Raw genomic sequence first — 16,513 nt, forward strand, 5'->3', positions numbered from 1 at the left:
CGGCTTAAAAATCCACTTTTATGGCAGCTCCGATTGCTAAATATTGAAGTCTAACATAACTATTGCCATCAAAACTGTAGTAGAGTGATATCTCAAATATTATTAATATAATTTAAAATATGTTTCAATTAAAGATGGCACTGGGAAGAGTAATACATATATTTTGCGAAAGAACTTCAAAAAAGTTAAATGAATGAGAAAAATGAGTTAAAGTTGCAACTACCTATAACAAAATTTTTATGATTGACCAATATTCTGCATTTCATAACATCAAACTAGGTAATACATACAACAAATGTTTTAATGTTTTATATATCCCCTATTAGGTAAATAAGAAGGATAATAATTCCAGTTGCAACAGACATCCATTCAAAATATTTTGTCTCGTACTGTCGCACATCTAATATAATCGTACAATCTATTAATATATAAACATTCTATGATAAAACTAAAACCTAACAATCTAGCAACTGAAAGATATGAAACCATCTTACTAAATTATTAGTATTATAAACAAAGTAGAAACAAAAATAAAATACATTGAACATTCCATAGAATTTGCTTTATTGACAAATTCTTCAACTTCATGAGTAGAACCAATAACAAAATCTTCTATGGGAGGAGCTCTGGGTGATCCTTCATGATCATTATGTGATTCGGGGTTGACTGTAGCAATGGTTGCAAAATAATCAATTGAAGTTGGTGCTACTGTTTCACCATTCATCGTAGTTAAAGAACCATCCAAAGGTTCATTTTCAGGTACTATAACTACTTCATCTTCAATTCCTCCAGTAGAACTTTCACCATCGGCAACACCATTGGAACCTTCACCATTAGCTTCAACATTAGCTTCAACATTAGCTTCAACATTGGCACCTTCAACATTGGCAATAACTTCAACAGCAACTACACCTTCGTTACCGACAACATCACCAGGAGCAATACCAGTGGCATCACCATTTGATTCACCTTGATTGGTATTTCCTTGGTAAATTATCTCTTCATCAACTTCATTTTCTAAACCTTGGTTTAAACTTCCTTGACCTTCAGCACCTTGGTTGGCAATGTTTCCATTAGAAATATCTTGATTAGCATTTACTTCATTGGCTACATCTAACTCAACAGGAGTTCCTTGGTTAAAGTTTCCTTCATCATTTGAACTTTGTTCAGTTGCTTGATTACCAGAACTTTCATTGGTGTTTCCTTGATCAGTGTTTCCTTGATTAGCGTTTCCTTGATTAGTGTTTCCTTGATTAGTGTTTCCTTGATTAGTGTTTCCTTGATTAGTGTTTCCTTGATTAGTGTTTCCTTGATTAGTGTTTCCTTGATCGGTGTTTCCTTGATCAGTGTTTCCTTGATCAGTGTTTCCTTGATCGGTGTTTCCTTGATCGGTGTTTCCTTGATTGTAACCTTCATATTCAGGTGTGGCTCCATCAGTAGCTATAACATCGGCTACAGGTCTGGTGTTGGTTGAAGCAGTTCCTTGATTGTCCGATGAAATCACAACCTCGTATACATCTGAGGTGGCTTGTTGACCTTCTAATGTGACAACAACAGTGGTTGTGTAAGTCGTAACAAATGGTAATACTGAAGAAGATGTGAACAACTGTCCTTCATCATTCAGTGATACAACAACGTTTGCACTTGCAGTTGTCATGGATCCATCACCTAATTCACTAGTGTATGTGGTGATATATTCAGTGACGACGAAAGTTTCATTTGTCGTATTATCTTCATCTTCATTGCTTTGGTTGTTCTCTCCTACATTGCTTGGAATTGAAACAACAATGGTGTCAGTAAATTGACCTTTGATTGTAGAAGTTGTTGGCTCACTACCAGTCCAAGTTTGCGTAATAGTCACAGTATCAACAGGAGTAGCAATGATAACTGTGTCGATATCATCACCTGGTAATGTCATAGTAGTAACGAAGGTCCCTGACCAAGTGGTAGTAATAGTACTAGTAGGATGATCATACCCTTCGGTAGCTCCAGTATTTGGTTCTATTGTTGCTTCAGTATCGTCTAAGAATGAAGTATAAGTGTACCAATCACCTTCTGAGTTTTGAGGATCTACAACAATAGCAGTCTTTGTCTCAACACTTCCGTCTGGTTCAGTTATTACAATGGTAGTAGTATAAGACCAGTCTGAGTGTAATTCGGAAGAAACAAGATCTGATTCCAATTGAGCTGTAGATGGTGGTTGAACAATTATTGTTTCTGTAGGTTCAGTGGTAGTTTCAGTATCGTCTAAGAATGAAGTATAAGTGTACCAATCACCTTCTGAGTTTTGAGGATCTACAACAATAGCAGTCTTTGTCTCAACACTTCCGTCTGGTTCAGTTATTACAATGGTAGTAGTATAAGACCAGTCTGAGTGTAATTCGGAAGAAACAAGATCTGATTCCAATTGAGCTGTAGATGGTGGTTGAACAATTATTGTTTCTGTAGGTTCAGTGGTAGTTTCAGTATCGTCTAAGAATGAAGTATAAGTGTACCAATCACCTTCTGAGTTTTGAGGATCTACAACAATAGCAGTCTTTGTCTCAACACTTCCGTCTGGTTCAGTTATCACAATGGTAGTAGTATAAGACCAGTCTGAGTGTATTTCAGAAGATGAAATAACTGTTGATAATGCAGTACTAGAAACCAGTTTTGATTCTGCAGAAGACATTTCAGATTTAGAGATGCTTAGTATTGGTTCCCTGTCATGAGTGTTAGTTTCTTCAGGATCTTCCAACCAGGATGTAACACTATTCCAATAACCATCTGATTCAGTTGGGTTATTTATTACAGTTGTCTTAGTCTGAACGGTTCCATCAGAATTTGTAATTGTAATGATTGTTGCAATAGTCCATTCAGAAGTACTGGTAGAAATAGAAAGCAATGATGAGGGTGATGAAACAGGGCTAAAGTTAACCGTAGAACTGCTAAATATTTGGTCAGATCGTAATGGAACATCCGATGGCTCCACTAAAGTAGAATATATCGTAGTAGAAGAATGTTGCCACAAATAACCCGAAGACAGCAAACTAGAAGAAGTCACGTCAGGGTAATCCGAAACCAACGAAGTTGTTTTCTCAGTGAAATAGCTACTTGTGATTTCAGCATCATCTTCAATGGATTGTTCAGCGGATCTTATAGCAGATGTTATAATAGATGATTCAACGGATAATTTAGATGAAACGTCAGTAGAAGAACTCAGTGTATCTTCTGTAGACTCTTTAACAACATCAATTGTTGAAAGTCCTTGTGAGGAAGACATAAATTCTAAGGATGATTCTGAGACTTCAGGAACTAATATTGAACTTGAACTTTCATCACCAACCGAACTTAAATAAGAACTCGTAGGTCTTACGAACAAAGATGTAGTTGTGTAAAGGTCCCTATCTGAGTTGGTGGTGACTAATACAACTCCCGATTCCGAGACAAATGATCCATCGTCCTCGGTGGTGGTGAATGTAGTTGTGTACTGAGTGTAAGGTGGTGGGATAATTGAAGTTGTTGTGTAAAGATCCCTATCTGAGTTGGTGGTGACTAATACAACTCCCGATTCCGTGACAACTGATCCATCATCCTCGGTGGTGGTGAATGTAGTTGTGTACTGAGTGTAAGGTGGTGGGATAATTGAAGTTGTTGTGTAAAGATCCCTATCTGAGTTGGTGGTGACTAATACAACTCCCGATTCCGTGACAACTGATCCATCGTCCTCGGTGGTGGTGAATGTAGTTGTGTACTGAGTGTAAGGTGGTGGGATAATTGAAGTTGTTGTGTAAAGATCCCTATCTGAGTTGGTGGTGACTAATACAACTCCCGATTCCGTGACAACTGATCCATCATCCTCGGTGGTGGTGAATGTAGTTGTGTACTGAGTGTAAGGTGGTGGGATAATTGAAGTTGTTGTGTAAAGATCCCTATCTGAGTTGGTGGTGACTAATACAACTCCCGATTCCGTGACAACTGATCCATCGTCCTCGGTGGTGGTGAATGTAGTTGTGTACTGAGTGTAAGGTGGTGGGATAATTGAAGTTGTTGTGTAAAGATCCCTATCTGAGTTGGTGGTGACTAATACAACTCCCGATTCCGTGACAACTGATCCATCGTCCTCGGTGGTGGTGAATGTAGTTGTGTACTGAGTGTAAGGTGGTGGGATAATTGAAGTTGTTGTGTAAAGATCCCTATCTGAGTTGGTGGTGACTAATACAACTCCCGATTCCGAGACAAATGATCCATCGTCCTCGGTGGTGGTGAATGTAGTTGTGTACTGAGTGTAAGGTGGTGGGATAATTGAAGTTGTTGTGTAAAGATCCCTATCTGAGTTGGTGGTGACTAATACAACTCCCGATTCCGTGACAACTGATCCATCGTCCTCGGTGGTGGTGAATGTAGTTGTGTACTGAGTGTAAGGTGGTGGGATAATTGAAGTTGTTGTGTAAAGATCCCTATCTGAGTTGGTGGTGACTAATACAACTCCCGATTCCGTGACAACTGATCCATCGTCCTCGGTGGTGGTGAATGTAGTTGTGTACTGAGTGTAAGGTGGTGGGATAATTGAAGTTGTTGTGTAAAGATCCCTATCTGAGTTGGTGGTGACTAATACAACTCCCGATTCCGTGACAACTGATCCATCGTCCTCGGTGGTGGTGAATGTAGTTGTGTACTGAGTGTAAGGTGGTGGGATAATTGAAGTTGTTGTGTAAAGATCCCTATCTGAGTTGGTGGTGACTAATACAACTCCCGATTCCGTGACAACTGATCCATCGTCCTCGGTGGTGGTGAATGTAGTTGTGTACTGAGTGTAAGGTGGTGGGATAATTGAAGTTGTTGTGTAAAGATCCCTATCTGAGTTGGTGGTGACTAATACAACTCCCGATTCCGTGACAACTGATCCATCGTCCTCGGTGGTGGTGAATGTAGTTGTGTACTGAGTGTAAGGTCGAGGAAATGTAGATGTACTTGTTGTTAGTTGAGCATTGTCATCAGTAGTGACATAAACTATCCCACTTCTTGTGATCAAGTCTCCATTTTCATCTTCTAACCATTCTTCATAACGTTCTTCAAATTGATCTTCGTTTTGGGGGTTAATTAAGCTATCAAAGAGGTCGAAATCAAATGTAGCTGGGTCAGGACATTTTTCACAAACTTGTGGAATTTCGTTATCAACATCGTCACCCCAATAATAAATCCTTGCAGTACAATCAATTGCAATTGCTCTCTTATTTTTGATAAAAGCATAATCGGTTACACCGCCTCCATTAGGACAATAGTCGCCTACAAATTCAATTTCGAATTGATCAGCATCATAATTGGGCCCGATAATAAAGTCATATTGGCTACGACCATCTGATATATGTAATGTTTCATCATCATAAACCATTGAATAGCTGGTACCAGTAAAACGGAAATTAATTATGCTGGCACTGTTCATACCAAAAATCGTAGTCTCTAGACTACCATCATTTTGAATATATAGCATACCTTCGGGTTCCAAATAGAATTGCTGGTCACCAGGATCTTTGACATAATAATTGGAGTATTGACCTATTCTTATACAACCATCTCCATTCATGAATGCTTCCTGAGATACTTTTTCAATTCTGTCAAAACAAAGAGTACCTGTATTTTCAAAATTGGGGTTTCCAGATTTAGAAAAAGTAACACTCCCATCATTTTGCTGCTCCCATATATTGTGAAAGGCCATAGATCCAGAATTCGAAAATTCATTATAAACTTGTACATACATTTTGTTATGAGCCTTTGCACCTAAAATTTGGACTTGCCCATTGCCGTAGATACTGAGGCCATCTTCAAAGAAGTGGTTTGAAGAACTAATAGATTCAGAACTATCATCTATAGTCAATACACCTCCATCATTCACCGTTACATGTTTTCCAAATGCTACACTAAAGTCATTCACCGAGTTAAGATACCATGGATAAGATTTAGCATTTCTGATGTGCAAGGTTGAGTCATCGTCTAAGTATACTTTATCTAAAGAAATTTCAACTGCCTGTATTAGAACAATATCTTCTGGATCAAGCAATAAGTCCTGGAGTTCTTGCAGACTTTGGTCATCATAAGCTCGATTCCCTTCAGCTAGGCATATAGTTGCCGATAAAAAAAAAGTTATTAGGTTTAAATAATTGAAGACTATCATATTTGATTGCTAGTTTTCTGAAGATTTAAAACTTCAAATATTATTTAAATGTTCTTAAATAAAAGTATATATATAAATTCCTTTACGATTATATGATGACAGTAAAATAGTTTATGCCAATTTATTTAGTTGTATGATTGTCAAATTTGAGACTTCCTCAAGAAGTGCCTAAAGAATCAAAGGGCTTGGAACCGAATCATATGTATATCATGTATAGAAGCTTACATCACAAAAAATATTATAAGTTTCAAGCCTTGTTAACTACTATTGACACTCAAATTTTGCAACTACTAGTAAGAAGTTGATATCTCCGCGAACAGCCACGCAAAAAAATAAATGACATCGCATTACACAACATGACATGATGCACATACGAAAAAGAGAACTCATCGGAATCATCAGTGATTCAGCGATGACATAAAGAAAAAATGTTATTGTTGTTCCTATTGATATCTTTTTGCGATTATGTATTGTTAACGCAGGCAAATGTATGTATGAGTCTATAATACAGATCTAATATTTGACATCATACGGCTCATAACTAATGCCTCTCTTCAATTTCTGCATGGAAGGCTTACACTCTTTGAGCTATAAGATTTAGAAGTAATTCCAGCTATTCCAATTATGTCTTGAACAAGTAGACTTCATATGAAAACGAATCACAATCTGGCTTGAATGGATAAAAATTGATAAAAAAGATACAAATATTCTAAGTTTCCCTTAGTTCCATTTGTCGGAAGACAGCTTCTAAATTTCTTTTGTCCAGTATATTATTCCATGACGCAATGGTTTGTCTCTTTCTTCGGATGTGCAGATCTATATGACCGGTACTTTTACGGAGTAGGTTGCCACATATATTTTTCAAACGGATATATACTTTAAAGGCAATCAACTCCGGGTAAACAAATCTTCTTGTCAAGAGCAGCTCCTTCGATTTTTAGCAATGGGTTCAACTAGGTTCAGTGGGACAACGAGTGGTACCATCTGTTAATTAACATACAATCAAGATGTTAACTTTATAACGATAAAGAAAAATACACGTTCTGTACTTATCCAAAAAGTCAACGACTTACTTCGAACCAAAATATGAAACGAACACAGTTTTCTTCAAGCAAATTAACACACAGGAAATAACATCAACACTAGTTGTTTAGCTGGTATCAAGAATCTCGATATTTTTTGCTGGGAATAAGGTTACCTGAACTTCCAAGATTATTGTCTACAATAGCACGACAATTTGCTTCAAAAAGAATCCATGTTTAGAGTTATTATTTAATACATGTGAAATATCCATACCGAGTCTCTTTTCATTTGGATGAGATTTATATGATAAATAGCCGTTTAATGAAAAATTAAGACAAGTTAAAAGGGATTTGAAAGGGATTTGAAAGGGATTTGCTATGTTCAAACTCATTTAAAAGTAGTTATAGTCTCAAAGAATCGATTACCGCAAGGAGGATTAATAACTGTAGAGTTCCTGGCCCAAATACTTTGAAGAATAACATTAAGAAGTTTATACATGAGTTAATACCAGCATATTCATCTATATGTCTTTTATCTGTATCACAGCTTCCATTGATACATTAATTGCATCTTCCATAGCAAATCTTGTAGGTATAGCTATTTATGAAAGTACGGCTAAAATGTGCACATAACATAAAGTCCAATATAAAATGCATCTGATTTCGCAGGAAATCTATATTCTATCCAAAGTGAAAGCCAAGTATTAGTAAATACCAGGCAAAAAGTTGCTAATGTTATAGATATGACAACTAATGGAATCACCACCCATGGAGTAAATTTACCTGAACCAATTCTTAAATAATTCATATAAACTGTAAGACCAATTTGATTAACGGCTTTTTCTTCTTCTTCAACTAATTTCCCATCATCAAGTTTATTAACATTAAAATCTATTTGTTACCTTATTCTCCGATTCTTATATAATTTTTAAATATTCGATCAACTATGGTTTGTGCTCTTAATATATTTCAAGTACTGTATAATATTACTTTTGGTAAATGAGTTTTGCTAATTCGACTATACTTTACAACAATAATCATAAGAGTAGTAAAGATCTCTATGTGTTAAGCTAATATAGAAGATGGTTTTGAAGAATCAATTAAAATTCATTCTTTAAAGTCTTTAAAAGATAAACCTATTAATTTAAAGATTTCGCAGATTATATAACCAAAAGTTGGAATAACGATAATAAAAATGGCAACAGGTACTAAAAAACAAGTTTGTACTTTTACTTAACCTTGATAACATAATTATGCTTCTTACTATATATCATTGTAATGTTTATGAATATTGTATATGTAATTTAATTTGTAATTATTCCCTAATGAGTATGTTGTATTGTATTACTCAGTGTTAAATTTTCTGTAAGCAGATACCAAATACTATTTATTGTTCATCACATAAATATACTAAAACTACAAATATGTTAATAACTTATATACAAGATAAATATTCTAAATAAAATTTAAATTTGGTAGTTCAGTTATGAATGAAGTCTTCTGCCTGGATTTTGGCTCTATCGCACATCTCTCTAAAAATTCCATTGGATTTAAATAATGCCCATGGTGTATCAAATTCTTTAATTTCTCCCTTATCTAATACCAATATCTTTTCATAATGAAGTACAGTTTTCAATCTATGAGCAATACAAAGAATTGTACAGTTGGAAAATTCTTTGGATATAGTTACTTGAATTTTTGCATCCGTTTCATAATCAACTGATGATGTAGCTTCATCTAAAATCAAGATTTTAGAATCACGAACTAAGGCCCTAGCAAAGGAAAGTAATTGACGTTCACCTAATGAGAAGTTAGATCCTCCATCTTCAACATTTTGATCTAAATGAAATTTATGTAATATATTCTTTTCATCTTTGGCTGGCTTATATTGAGATTTAACTTCAACCAAAATATCACCATCAATTAAACCTGTTCTTCTTAAACAATCCCATAATTTATCATCGGTACTTTGATTAAATGGATCAAGATTAGATCTAATTGTTCCGGCAAATAAAACTGGATCTTGAGGGATAATTGATAATTTGGATCGTAATTCTCTTAAACCAATTTCAGAAATATTAACTCCGTCAATTGTAATCTTACCACCTTGAAGTTCACTAAGCCTATATAAGGCTGTTGTAATAGATGATTTACCTGCCCCAGTTCTACCACAAATTCCAATTCTTTCATTACCATTAACTTTAAAAGTTATATTTTTAAGTACAACTGGTAAACCTGGTCTATAACATAATGAAACATCATCAAAATCAATGGCACCCGTTTTAGGCCAATCAGGAGGTGGCGAAATTCCATTACTATCAAAACTTGCTTCTTGGGGAAGTTTAAAGGCATAAGATGAAAGTCTTTCTGCAGAATTCATTTCATTTTCAACCAAAGTATATGTTCTTATAAGCATAGGAAGTTGACCAGCAACACCTAATACATATGATAATAATAAACCTACTGCTGCAGGAGTTATATCAAATACTCTAAATACACATAAGAATGCAATTAAAAGTGTAATCATAGTTGCAATCATATCTAAATTAATACCAAGCCAACGTTCAGCAGCAATAACAAGATAAGCAGCTTCATTAACTTTATCAATATAATGACTACTCTTATTCAAAAAGATAGATTCTGCATTGAATGCCTTAATAGTAGAAATACCATTTAAAGTTTCTTCAAAATTATTAAATACAAAAGATCTTTGAACAGCTTCTAGTCTTTTAATTTCTCTTGCTGATGCTTGATAATAATTTCCAGCTGCCACGAAAATAAAAATTAACATAGGAACAGCTATTGCAAACCAAGGTAAATAAACAATACATAATACAATGATTCCCACAATTGAAGAAAACATAAAGAGTAAGAATCTAATTTGATCACCAAGTTCATTGTCTAAAACATCTGTATCTTTAGTAAATCTATTCAAAACTCTACCCATTGGAGTTACATCCATAAATGATAAGGGAACTCGAACTATCTTATTAACAGCCAAAACATTTAATTTATTAGCAGCTCGATTAGTTACATAGACCAAAACTCCAAATTCAAAAGCTAAAAAGATAAATGCAAGAACAGTAAACATAACATAAAGTCCAATATAAAATGCATCTGATTTCGCAGGAAATCTATATTCTATCCAAAGTGAAAGCCAAGTATTAGTAAATACCAGGCAAAAAGTTGCTAATGTTATAGATATGACAACTAATGGAATCACCACCCATGGAGTAAATTTACCTGAACCAATTCTTAAATAATTCATATAAACTGTAAGACCAATTTGATTAACGGCTTTTTCTTCTTCTTCAACTAATTTCCCATCATCAAGTTTATTAACATTAAAATCTTTATGAATTGCTTCTTCATCATTATCAATAGTATCAGTAGCTTCAACATCATCTGATTTAACATCTTCAAATGCATGATTATGCTCCATTAATTTATTAAATCCGGAATTTCTACTTCTTAATTCTTCTAAAGAACCAACATCAATTGATCCATCGCCATTAAGAAAGATAATTCTATTTGCTGTTCCAATTAATGATAATTGATGAGTAGCTAATATTCTTGTTTTATCCTTTAATAATCCAAGAATACATGAATCCATAATATGTTTACCAACTCTTGCATCAACAGCAGATAATACATCATCTAATAAAATAATATCAGAATTTGCATATACTGCTCTAGCTAAATTAATTCTAGCCTTTTGACCACCAGAAAGAGTAATTCCTCTTTCTCCAATTTCAGTATTATCACCAGCTGGCAAGATTTCTAAATCACTTTCTAATGCACAAGCATAAATGATTTGATTATATTTCTTTTCATCCCAATTTGAACCAAAAAGTATATTTTCCTTAACAGTATTACTTTGAATCCAAGGTGGTGATGAACATAAAATATGAGATCCTTCTATTCCAACCGTACCATTAAGTTTTTTCATTAATCCTGACATTGCATATAATAATGAAGATTTTCCTGATCCAATTACACCAGTAATAACTATAAATTCACCTTTCTTAATAGAAAGATTAATATTATTCAATCCTGTGAATGTAACTTCTGCTTTCTTCTCTTTAATATCATCCTTATCTTCCTCTTTTAATTTATGTTTATCATCTTCCTTAACTAGTTCTACATCAGAACTATCAACATCTTGAAGTACTCCTTTAGTTTGCTTCTTTTTCATCTTTTGTTCTTTAGCTTCTTTCTTTTCCCGTTTCTTTCTTTCCTTCTTTTCTTCTTTAGTTTCTTCAGGTTCTTCTTCAGGAAATATTTCCCATTCAAAATTAGCATTATTAACTTCAAGAGCTACATTTGATGATTTCAAATTAGCATGTTCATCAACAATATCTGAAGTTCTAGATTCTCCAGAAGAAAGGAAAAGTCCTACTCTCTTTAAGGCCACAAATGCATCGGCAGCACTATTAAGACTCATTGGTACAAATAAGACTTGTTGAGTTAAAATATTAAATAATGAAATAGATGAAAAGATTGATGCTGGATCACGACTATGAGTTCCAATTCCATATAAGACTAAAAATGCAATCATAGATGAAAATAAAGTTAATGTCATAGCTAAAGAAATCATAATATTTCTAATAATTTCTATTCTGAAAAGAACTTTCATTTCTTTGGTTCTATAATCAGCAATCTTTTCATGATAAGCATCTTCCCAACTATAAAATTTAATCATTTTTAAATTTACTAATACTTCTTTAATTGTACTAACTCTAAGATCAGTAAATTTAGTTGCTTCTTTTCTATATTCCATTAATGGTTTAAATACAGATCCAATAACCACTAAGAAAATTAATAATAAAACAATCCCTACCACAGCAGAAACTCCAATATTAACAATTAAAATAGCTATAGCAATAACCACTGGAATTGGGAAAACAATTGCAAATGGTTGAAATCCAATTGAAAAATCTATTCTAGCTAAATCTGTTCCCATTAATGAAGTAACTTTACCAGGAGGATATTTATGTTTTGCTGAATCATTTAATACAAATGATTTTCGAAGTAATGCTTGAGTTAATACTGATTTTGCTTGAACACCAGTCAACATGGATCGATAAAAGAAATGATTTATAAGTACCCCGGTAGCAAAGGATGCAAATGATGAACCAAGTGCATACCCTACACCTCTTCCAATTCCTTGTTCAATACCTAATGATTTATATTCAACATATTGAATTAATCTTTTTGAAAGTAATGGAATTAATGTTCCTCCAGCATTGGCTAAAGCAATACAAAGACATGCAAATGAATATTGCCAAAAGAATGTTTTATAAAGGGCAAATGCTGCTAAAGTTTTAGGAATTTGAAAATCTTCAAGATCAGTTTCTGTACTAATTGTTGAAGTATCAATAGTTTCTCCACGTTCTTTACATTTTTTAGCAATATGATTTAATTTTGCTGTGGCTAAATCTTTATTGAAATAATTAACAAATTTTGTGGTTAACTCATCAACTGATAATTGTCTAGGCATTTTAAATAAATCAGCTGGTTGTAAGGTTCTTCTATAGCCTACCCAAAAGATTGGATTTATCCACCAAAAGAAGATTCTATAAATGATATTCTCAGTAGGTTCGGGATATTCTTTCCTTTCATCTTCAGTAGGTAATGGAGGTATAGCTTTTGGTATAAATCGGGTGAATAATCTATTTTGTAGTACCAACGAATTGGCCTCAATATCATCATTCATAATTTATGTAACCAAACAATATTATGAGCCGGTATTTAGAGATGAGTTCGAATAGTAAGCGAAAAAAGGTTTTAGCCAATGGTGTTCTCGGTTAAATAAGCAATGCGACTAAAGGTTGATAAAAAGTGAAGGAAATGGTGATGATATTTATAGAAATTTTGTATAGTAGATTGAGGCCATGCCATGAAGCCAATTTTGGATAAGTTTACGAAAGGACTAAACAGTAAGGCTGAAATTTTACGATACGGATACGGAATTAAGGCTGCAAAATTGCCACCCGAAGGACTTAAGCCGTAGAGCTATATACACAAAATAAGCTGAAGGCAAAGTTTATTAGGTAAGAGGCAAACGGCGCAGTAGTATAAAGTAATGTAATTGAATAAACAAAAACAAAAACAATAACAATAGAGGTCAAGACACGGTGGCGTTGGTAAGGGGCTATATAATAATGAACTAAAACTAATTAGATTTCATTAGTTAGGTAATTACACTAGGGTTAACTCCGACTATGAGTCATTAAACTAGAAATAAGAATGAATCAGTTACTGATGATGATCAATTTTATGTGCAGTTTATAGTGCTTATCAAAGTTGATGGTATAGAGCCATGAATGGGAATGGCATGGTATACGAGTGAAATAGGAGTAAACGTGCTCGTGCCACAGGACATGTGACTTGGCACGAGGTGTTTTTGTGGCGAGGTACAAAACCCAAAGGGAGAATTTCCTAATTAAGCTTAGAAAAATTTTTCCGACCCCACCAATTGATCAATTACCTAATGGACATAGAAATGAGGTATAAAATAGAATGTTGCGAAAAGAAGTAATCAAGAAGATCGTCGAAGTCGCGAGAGTATAGGGATAAGATTGGGTGAATATTATGGGGTGATGTGAAGAGGTTTTGAACCCAGAGGTATGAAATGTGGGGAAGAGAGAAGACAAGAAGAATAAGATGGAGAAGGCGATGGAGAAGAAAGAGAAAGGCAAAACCATAGTGTAGAGATTGCAGTACAAAAGATATTGCGTTATTAGTGTAGTCGTAGTGTAGAGATTGAAGTGGATTTTAGTATAGAAGTTAAGTGAAGAAGTTAAATGTAAAACAAGGGGTCCAGTAAATTTACAGTTTATATCATAAATAGATTCAAAACTTAAAAGCCAGTAGAGGACAACAGACTATGAATAAGTACACTACCCAAAAGAGTTAAGTTAATCCTTTATTGTGTTTATGATTATTAATATTATATATTCACAATTGCACCTTTCACTAAGGACCTGTCAACAACCGTTGAAAGTATCACTAAACTGATAGTTAAAAGTTATTCCGATCCACAAAGTTGAGGAAGAATTGCTTTTTCTTGGGAGAGCACACGACTCTTCTTCCCCACAGACTCCTGAGACTCGTCAGTAGACTAGTGTATAAGCATCAGTAGACCTAGTAAGTCATAAACATAAGTCAGATTAATGGTCTTAGCAATAGTAGAGACAATATGAGCATGTAAATCAATAGTATTTAGTGGTTATTTAATCAGTGTCTGAGTCTTTGTAGTGTCTGTCTGTGAGCTTCTCCATTGGGGGAGCTAAAAAAAATAAAAAAATAAAAAAGTCAATCTCCACTTTACAGCGAAACTAAAAAACGGAAAAAAAAAAACTCCACTAACATCCAGCGAAGAGACAGTGAAGAGCCCGTGAGAATCTAGAGCATCCTCACCAAGTCTTACTAAGTCTCACTAACTGACAGATAAAGTTGTCACTAACGACTGAGAGTTTTCATTACTCTCACTAATCACACCACTAAATCAGACTAGTCTCATAAAATTTCATCAAGTCTCACCTCACCATTACTCCACCACTAATTCATAACTCCACCAAATCTTCCAATATGTCAGAAGAAGACGAAGATAAGAAGAAAGATCCTACATCTAGACCATACAAATGTCCTCTTTGTGATAAGGCGTTCCATCGGCTCGAACATCAGACCAGACACATTCGAACTCATACTGGTGAAAAACCTCATGCTTGTACCTTCCCGGGGTGTTTCAAACGATTCAGTCGATCTGATGAGTTAACCAGACATTTACGAATCCATACCAACCCCAACTCCAGACGTAATAAGAACTTGAACAAACATAATATCAACTATACTAATAATCCATCCAATATAGATGATGAAACAGGAGATGTTATCCCTGTTAGCTCACACAGTAATTCCACTAACTCCATTAACTCCACTAGTAATTCACCAACCACTACTAACACAAGTCCTAAACGAAAATCAGTGAAAAAGTCTCTATCTGCTTCTAAGATGCCCTCACCACCACTTCAAGAAGTTAAAGAAGAATTATCTAAACACTCATCCAACTTCTCCACCAGTACACTTCGATCCCTGAATTCCAGTGAAGATGAATTAATGGTGGGCCATACTCCTCCTAGTGACTCGGAGAATTTGGTAAAAGTAGAGTCTCATCCACAAAGACTTATTAAGAATATCGATATACTTGCCAGTGCAGCTTCTGAAGAACTTCGTCATCTTGAAAGTCAGAATTCAAATTCCAAATCCTTACCGTCTCTTACCGACTTTTTTGGTGGAGCTCCTTCGGCCAAGACTCATCATTATATGACATCACATAAACCATTATTTCATATTGATAATAATAGTAGTAATAACCTTCAATACTTATCCAGCATTGCAGCGCTTAATCATGATCAACTCAAATCCAAATCCGCCATAAAACTTACAAGTCTTTCATCTTTACAACGTATGACTCCCCTCCATCATCCCGAACCCAGATCACATGGACTTGAAGAGTCTGATCTTGATTATGTTCAACAACGTCTAAAGAAATCTCGTCCTAACTCGCCAAATCCCAAACCATTCACCCTCCCTAATTCGCCAATACTTGGGATGTCGTCTAACAATACTCCCATAATTTCTGCCAATAATAGTTCTACCAATTTACTGCTGCTTGTAATGACTCCAGCATTCCGTACTTCGAGTATGGAACATCCGTCGTACTTTAATGGAGCTCATTCGACTAATTCCCATACTAATTCCAATCAAACTCCAGGGACTCCACCGGTTCATTCCAACTTACAAACGCCTAAATTGTCACCATCAACAGAACATAAAGAGCCACAACCATTACCATCGATTAGAAGTCTAAACTTGGCTCTTCCTACGGACTCTGTATACTTTCAGCAGCCCAATAATAATCATTTGTCTAATTAGTACTATAACTAATACAATAAATTACTATATAGTCTGTAATACTACTACTACTGGTACCAGTAGTACTGTACTATTATAATTACATTATCACTCTAATTACTATATAGTCTATGTAATATAAATCATTTGTCAACATACAATTAATACTATACTGTGCTATACATACTGTGCTATACATACTGTGCTATACATACTGTACTATACATACTGTACTCTAGTATCATACTATCATACTGTAATAGCAGAGATACCAGTGATACTATAATACTGTAATACTAGTGATTCTATCATACTATAATACTATACTTAGTACTATAGAAATATAGAAATAATACTACTATACTAATACTATAAGATAATAGTGTAATAGTGTAATAGTGTAATACTAATAGTGTAA

The 16,513-nt window shown here is 34.5% G+C and overlaps 3 protein-coding genes across 3 annotated transcripts; 1 reads left to right on the forward strand and 2 right to left on the reverse strand. All coding sequences in view use genetic code 12, as the record gives it.

The window, feature by feature from the left end:
- Nucleotides 1-493: 493 nt before the first annotated feature.
- RJT21DRAFT_110826 (uncharacterized protein) lies at nucleotides 494-6,154 on the reverse strand (the record flags this gene model as incomplete). The annotated part of the gene is made up of 1 exon (XM_064879929.1): nucleotides 494-6,154. The coding sequence occupies one exon, from the start codon at nucleotides 6,152-6,154 to the stop codon at nucleotides 494-496; it is 5,661 nt and encodes a 1,886-aa protein (XP_064740400.1).
- Nucleotides 6,155-8,473: 2,319 nt separating this feature from the next.
- On the reverse strand, nucleotides 8,474-12,467 carry RJT21DRAFT_116632 (P-loop containing nucleoside triphosphate hydrolase protein; the record flags this gene model as incomplete). The annotated part of the gene is made up of 1 exon (XM_064880440.1): nucleotides 8,474-12,467. A coding segment is annotated over exon 1 (3,593 nt), but the record flags the coding sequence as incomplete, so codon positions are not given.
- Nucleotides 12,468-14,769: 2,302 nt separating this feature from the next.
- RJT21DRAFT_110828 (uncharacterized protein) lies at nucleotides 14,770-16,116 on the forward strand (the record flags this gene model as incomplete). The annotated part of the gene is made up of 1 exon (XM_064879930.1): nucleotides 14,770-16,116. The coding sequence occupies one exon, from the start codon at nucleotides 14,770-14,772 to the stop codon at nucleotides 16,114-16,116; it is 1,347 nt and encodes a 448-aa protein (XP_064740402.1).
- Nucleotides 16,117-16,513: the final 397 nt, after the last annotated feature.

This window comes from Scheffersomyces amazonensis (assembly GCF_036850825.1).
Source record: "Scheffersomyces amazonensis strain UFMG-HMD-26.3 chromosome Unknown RJT21scaffold_1, whole genome shotgun sequence".
Classification (NCBI taxonomy): Eukaryota; Fungi; Ascomycota; class Pichiomycetes; order Serinales; family Debaryomycetaceae; genus Scheffersomyces; species Scheffersomyces amazonensis.